General features: G+C 33.2%; 1 protein-coding gene across 6 annotated transcripts in view; it reads left to right on the plus strand.

The window, feature by feature from the left end:
- The window catches only part of LOC140045063 (uncharacterized), a 213,670-nt gene that overhangs the window by 1,951 nt on the left and 203,871 nt on the right, over positions 1-7,848 (plus strand). Inside the window, exons 3-5 of one of the 6 annotated variants that reach the window (XM_072089794.1) lie at positions 587-1,106; positions 1,785-2,266; positions 2,558-4,977. In XM_072089794.1, coding sequence (XP_071945895.1) covers positions 2,857-3,312 — 456 coding nt within the window. In that variant the 5' untranslated portion in view covers positions 587-1,106; positions 1,785-2,266; positions 2,558-2,856 and the 3' untranslated portion in view covers positions 3,313-4,977. Of the gene's footprint in view, positions 1-482; positions 1,107-1,784; positions 2,267-2,557; positions 4,979-7,848 lie in introns of those variants that run through there. The other 5 variants (XM_072089797.1, XM_072089800.1, XM_072089798.1 and 2 more) reach the window with 5 other exon arrangements.

Below are 7,848 nucleotides of genomic sequence, written 5' to 3' on the forward strand. Positions count from 1 at the left end.
TGAATGACAAGATAGTTTAAAATGTATGAAGTTAAATGTATTACAGCAAAATCCACCACAGGTTAGCTAATTCTTTAAAATAATCAAAGCCGAACAAATCAGAATGGAATCATGCTAATGTTTCTTCTAACTTTCAGAAACATCAAATTATCAACATTATTTTCTTTGATATTATTAATTTGAATACTATAATAACAATTTTCAAATAGTAGGCAAAACTTTTCTACGTAGGAAAGGTGGTCAAAATAATAACTAAAACATCCTTGAAAACAGATTGTGTGTATACTTCTAAAGACTGATCATTTGAAATATATTAAGTCAAACTAAATAATTTATGAATATGATGAAAACACTTTTATTTATTATTAATTTTAATTCAAAAGTTGAGGCCTTAAAATTATACAAAAAAATATGGAAACCATCATCATTAATTACTGGTTTTGCTTTAAATTATTTTCCCTATCAAGCCCAACTCTGTTAACATAGAGCCTGATTTATTCCTTTTCTCAATGCAACTAAACAAAAGGAAACAGGCCTATGATTAATATGGTGAATTTTAGTCATTAACAATAATTCTTTATTACAGAAACAAGTCCAAATTCACTGAAAGACAAGTTAAACAAGTTAAATTATGATCTCAGTGAAGTCTTTATGAAGAATAAGAGAAAATTCTTATTTTTGAGATGTTGTCTCTTTGATGAAGTAGATTTACAAGTCCTTGGCAATAAAGATTACAAAGCAAATGATTATTTTAATGAACTCGCTGATAAAGGAAAGATCAAACCAACCGACGTCAACCTTCTGCTTGAAGTGGCAACACTATCAGAAATTAAACATGCTAAAGATCTTGTAAAACAGTATATGAATGACAACAATGTACACATTAGTAATCAACAGAAGATGTCCTCATATAGAAAAAAGATTGTGTAAGGCATTGGAACAGTTTAACCCAAGTGAGTTGAATAGAGTTACAGCTTGTTATCAATTGGAACAACCAACAATTTGGGATGTAACATTTTATTTAGAGAGCAAATCCAAATTGGTAGATGAATCAGAAAGAGAGAAGTTTGCTGAGCTGCTTGGACCAATCCCAAATAAAATAATGTGTAAGTCAATTTGAGAGATTTCTTACCTTAAATCCACAGATTGTAGGTCACCTAAATATTCTCCCACAATAACTGGCATCAAACCAAAATTTTAGAAAAGGGTAAAAATATATTGAGAATACATTGAGTTGCACCCTCAAACATAGAATGAATGCTGGACCATTTGATGATGACCGTATGATACAAAATGATTTGTTGACACAGGTTAAGAACATGAAATAACAGGAATATTCACATCCTGACTTTTCTTTGTCACTAAGGTTCTTATACCGTTTACAACATTATAACGCTCTGTCTATACTATGAAACTTTTTGTGACAAAACAATGTGATGTGCAATTTTATGGACATGATGATGTCATATCACTTCCATATTTGGGAACATCACTACCATAGTTGGGCACATCACTACCATATTTGGACACATCACACATTTTTGTCAAACTAATTTGATAGTGTAGACATAGCTTACAACTGCCATTTGAGCAGGCAAATACTGTTTTATTACTATTTGTGTTATTTATTCTTAATTATTTTATAGTAATGTTATTTATCATCATGTGTCCGGAAACTGTAAAAGGGGATTTTGTGCTAAAACAATTTATGTCATTGTGAGAAAGCTTGTTTAACTAAAGAAAGTGTATACCTTGTTTTAAACTTTCATTGTGATAATTTTTAGGCAACAAAGAAGATGATAATTGAGGCAACACTGAATACACCATTACGGCAACACTGAAGACACTATTGAAGATGCCTTTGAAGAACCACTGAGACACCATTGCGGCAATACTGACGACACTATTGATGATGCCACTGAGGAACCATTGAGGCACCACTGAGACACCATTGAGGCACCACTGAGAAACTATTGAAGATGCCATTGAGGAACCTTTGAGGCACCACTGAGACACCATTGAAGATGACATTGAGGAACCTTGAGGCACAACTGAGACACCATTGAGCACCACTGAGCCACCATTAAGACACCATTGAGGCACCACTAACACACAATTGGGACATCACTGAGCCGCCATTGAAACACCACTGATACACCATTGAGGCACCACTGACACACACTTGAGACATCACTGAGTCACCATTGAAACACAACTGAGCCACCATTAAGGCACCACTGATACACCGTGCACCAACCAAGTGAAGGCAAGTTACGAGTGGATAGAGATATAATAGAGTAATATTAAAATTATTGTCATAATGATAAACAAAATATGATAATGTAGAGGAAGTTGATGATAAAGATGACATTGACGTTGAATAAATGTTTACTTTAGGACAGTATATGAATTATGATTTTTTTTTTATTAAATGGGAAGAATATTTCTGCCTCGTTAAATAGAACATGTACCCGTTCCAGTCCATAAATATTCATTATTTTGTATAATGTCTACTGAATGTAAACTGTAAATGTTAATTCATTCCTTAATTTTACAGCTTGTTCAAGATCTCTTATTCATCTGTGGATAGGTGGAGAAGACTGGCAGTGCGATTTGGTATTCAATGGGATGTTATCAGTAATACCACAGGTAAAAACAGACATGATGAATATGACATGTTGGAAGAGGTAGACAATGATCAAAGCATTAACACAATAGCGACGTGTTGATTTAGCTGATAGCTGGCAGCATGCAGCAGAATATCAACTACCTACAATGGTCAAGGCATTAACACAACAGGGATGTGTTCATTTAGCTGATAGCTGGCAGCATAAAGCAGAACATTAACTACCTACAATGGTCAAGGCATTAACACAACAGGGACGTGTTGATATAGCTGATAGCTGGCAACATGCAGCAGCACATCAACTATCTACAATGGTCAAGGCATTAACACAACAGGGATGTGTTGATATAGCTGATAGCTGGCAATATGCAGCAGCACATCAACTACCTACAATGGTCAAGGCATTAACACAACAGGGACGTGTTGATATAGCTGATAGCTGGCAACATGCAGCAGAACATCAACTACATACAATGGTCAAGGCATTAACACAACAGGGACGTGTTGATATAGCTGATAGCTGGCAAGATGCAGCAGCACATCAACTACCTACAATGGTCAAGGCATTAACACAACAAGGACGTGTTGATATAGCTGATAGCTGGCAAGATGCAGCAGCACATCAACTACCTACAATGGTCAAGGCATTAACACAACAGGGATGTGTTGAGATAGCTGATAGCTGACAAGATGCAGCAGCACATCAACTACCTACAATGGTCAAGGCATTAACACAACAGGGATGTGTTGATATAGCTGATAGCTGGCAAGATGCAGCAGCACATCAACTACCTACAATGGTCAAGGCATTTAAACACAACAGGGACGTGTTGATATAGCTGATAGCTGGCAACATGCAGCAGAACATCAACTACATACAATGGTCAAGGCATTAACACAACAGGGACGTGTTGGTATAGCTGATAGCTGGCAAGATGCAGCAGCACATCAACTACCTACAATGGTCAAGGCATTAACACAACAGGGACGTGTTGATATAGCTGATGATAGCTGGCAAGATGCAACAGCACATCAACTTCCTACAATGGTCAAGGCATTAACACACAGGGATGTGTTGAGATAGCTGATAGCTGGCAAAATGCAGCAGTACATCAACTACCTACAATGGTCAAGGCATTTAAACACAACAGGGACGTGTTGATATTGCTGATAGCTGGCAACAAGCAGCAGAACATCAACTACATACAATGGTCAAGGCATTAACACAACAGGGACGTGTTGATATAGCTGATAGCTGGCAAGATGCAGCAGCTCATCAACTACCTACAATGGTCAAGGCATTAACACAACAGGGACGTGTTGATATAGCTGATAGCTGTCAAGATACAGCAGCACATCAACTACCTACAATGGTCAAGGCATTAAAACACAACAGGGACGTGTTGATATAGCTGATAGCTGGCAACATGCAGCAGCACATACAATGGTCAAGGCATTTAAACACAACAGGCTTTAAAATAACAGGGACATGTTGATTTTATAGCTGATAAATCATTGTTTATTTTGATTTCTTGACACATGAAACTGACTGCCAATGCTGTATAGTGTGCATAACCATCAATATTATGATTATCAATATTATTATTATGATTAAAAGGGGCGCTTGATATATAATATAATACAGTAACAATGGAGATTATAAAACCACACTTCTAAAATAATTTTTAATCAAAAGATAATTTTAACTATTAACTGGTGCGTGTGAGTTGTGTACTCTCTCTATACCAAAAACAAGATCAGCAATGCATCTTGGGGTTTATAGTGGGCCGCCAAAATTTAAAAAATTATTAGAATCGCATTTTAAACTGTTTAAGGATGACAAAAGGTATCTCAATAGGACCGTATAGAATTTATTTTTACATTAAATGTAGTTTGTGACCTTAGATTTGATCTAAAAAACGTAGGGAATGGGACTTTATAATGTAATTGACTATTGTAGGACTTGCTGTAACTGCAGTTTTTTTTTTGTATATAAGATGAGTCTTAGTAATTTGTGTTTTAGTGGCTATGGCTAGTTTTAGTGGCTATGGCTAGTTTTAGTGGCGTACATGGTAAACCCACTGTGTATTGATTAGCAAAAACATTAACATTCAGAATTAAATTTAAATGTTTCATTGGTATAGCTTTATTCAATATTTTTTATTATTGACCTGACTAAACTTTTAAACTTATCTTGTAAAGATAAATTAAAATGTTGGTGTTCTATGTATTAATCACTGCCGATGATTTAGAAAGGTTTAATAAGCTCTCTAAACAAACTTGCTAACAGTACATTTACTAAAGCCAAATTAGTAGAGTTAGAGTTACTGCAAATACATATTTCATATTCTATTTTAATAAATGATATACAATCTTTTTTGTATTGTATTTTTGTTGTCTTTTAAATCTCAACGTGAGTCACAAGTAAACTCATTATATAATGTTAAGGTAAATTGGTTGGTTTCAACATAGGCAATTGACTATGGTACCAAAATAATAAATGATGTTTGTTATTATTATGGTATCTCTGAATTTAGTAAATGACTTGGCTATTGACTTGCCTAATGCAAATGAGATCATTTGTAGAAATTAGACTTACAGAATTTGATTAATGGCCAATATCACCTTTTTATGATTGACAGACTTACTAAACAGGACGAAAGGTATGGAGATGGGATCATTCACTGTATAACAGCAATTATATAAATCTCTACCATATTTTCGACCCCTGGTGTGTAATTTTTCAATATCAAATTGACTAATGGTTGCCAAGGTATCAAATTGACTAATGGTTGCCAAGGTACGGGACATATTTTTAGTATAGTATCATTATGTCTATAATTATATTTTGTATTAGAAAACTTTTGTCTAATTTTTATTTTGTTTACTTGCATGTTTGTGGAAATACAATTTTTTTTAAAGAATAAAAAACCTGACATAGTTCATATTTTGACACACCACCTGATTATGCAAATTATGTATTACATTCTCTTTTGGTTGGCATAGCTTAATAGTGTTTATCCTTAAAATTCAGGAAAGTGGCATAGCCTATCATGTGCGGCCCATCAATAAACACCAGTGTGACAAATGTTTTGGAGGAGATATGTAAAATACGCGAATAATTTAGTAGCATTAATATATAGATTGCTTTATACATTGATACCAAAAATTATGAGCATGGAAAACTGCACTTACAGATATTTGTGTCCCTACCCCAAAATTGTCCAAAACTGTGGAGATGATTGGAATAATTAGAAATGCGTTAAAATCCCACCTTTCATATTCCGTTATGGTAATTACTTTATTCCTATATACCATTTACTATTATTTACTAATTTGATTTTAGTTACTTTTTGTTTTTGTTCAGGCACTTTCAACACAAGCTTTTGCTTTTTAGAAATGGTGCCTCCTTCATGATATTGTTTTATTCATTTTAAAGATGAGAAAAAAAATTGTATTGTTTTAACTATCTTTCTTCATGAATTTTGTATTATATTATTTATTTTGTATATTATGAAGGAATTAATTGTTACTATGAAAAAAAATATGTAATGTTAACATTGATTTTTGTGTTCACTGGATATAGATGACAAAATATGTACATAGTGTAGACCTCTCATATCCCATGTACTGTATTTTGTTGCTTGTAACCCGTTTTTCCCTTCACTTCATCAATGCTCAAACTTGTGGCCATGTCAAGAACTTATAATCACAAGATGATTCCTGATTCCTGATTCTTGTTAATCTTCCTCTGGCCAACAGAATAGACCACTTTCATTAGACTAGTGTGCAAGGCTATCAAACAACTTGATAGCATTGGTCTGTGTCCCTTCTTTAAAGTTGTCTTTTCTATAAATATATTGGGTTGGATGGAACAACTCAGTCACAATGTACTTCATCGAAGTGAAAATCTAAATTTGTGAACTATGATCTAATCGGATGCTATAAAGGATATTACTTTTATAATTTACAGTCCCTTTCTTTTTTATACAAAAAAAATAGAATAAAAGAATACTAAAATCAAACATTGAAAAGTCATTTTGTAGTTTTAATCAGGTTATTTAAAAAATAATGAATTAGCTTATAAAAATGTTATTAGGTTAAATAATTTTTCGTTTCCATCAATTTTTTTGTCAAACTAGTGTAACATTATAAAATAAAAAAAAATATGTGGTGATCATTTAAGCATTTGACCTTTAACATTGTATCTACAGAAGAAAGCACAGATAAAATGTTATTTTAAAGCTTTAAGGCCACATTTATATTTGTACCTAATACATTCTTATTCAAAATACTCAAGTTTAAGATATAAAATAATTGTATATAGTGTATTAATTGACCTTTGACCTAGACTCCAAAGGCAAAATTAAATTAGTTATTCTGAATTTTAAGAATAATGTTTGTATGTGTTTAAAACATTCTTTACAAAAACTTAGTGGTTAAAGAGATAATTAGAGAAAACTTAGTGGTTAAAGAGATAATTAGAGAAAAAGTTTTCAAAAATAAGTAGTTAACAGTAGAAATTTTAATTTTTGTTAGATGGACATACACAGTGGTTCGTACACTCCATGATTCAATCACTTTTATGTCGGTTCGGTGGGGTTTTCTATGTTTTTTTGGAGGTTTCCAGGGGTTTGCGGGGGTTTAGCAATACCCTGTTTTTCCCGCCAAATTGGACGCCATATTGGATTCTGGCATGATTAGGGAAAAGTTTTCAAATGGCAGCCATTTTGAATTTATGGAAAACAAGTAATTACTAATACACAACCCAGGGTATAGATACTAATATCTATATATGCCTATATTAACAGCAACAAAAAACATTTTGGACTGAAAAAGCTATACAACCTATTTCTATATTACAAATAACATGAGAAGATGCAAATTTCAACTATTATTTTGAAACACTACACAGAAATGACATGATGCCCCACGATAATTTAAATGGAAACAGCAAGAGCAACCTTTCAACCAACCATGCCTGCACCATGGTTGCCTTTAAAGCGTTACCATCAGAGTTACAGCTCTTTGAAAAACATACACAAATTCCCATGTATGAAATTCCTGAAGAAAAACACCCATAAGAAAAATAATGGTATTTTCTAAATTCAATAATTGATTTACGTAAATTTTTGTTTTACATTAGAGCAAGATTGGTACAAAAAGATTTCACAAAAACAATTCACATATTCTGTGCCATATCTAAATAAGGACAAAATTCA

Source organism: Antedon mediterranea, chromosome 3 (assembly GCF_964355755.1).
Source record: "Antedon mediterranea chromosome 3, ecAntMedi1.1, whole genome shotgun sequence".
In the NCBI taxonomy this organism is placed as follows: domain Eukaryota; kingdom Metazoa; phylum Echinodermata; class Crinoidea; order Comatulida; family Antedonidae; genus Antedon; species Antedon mediterranea.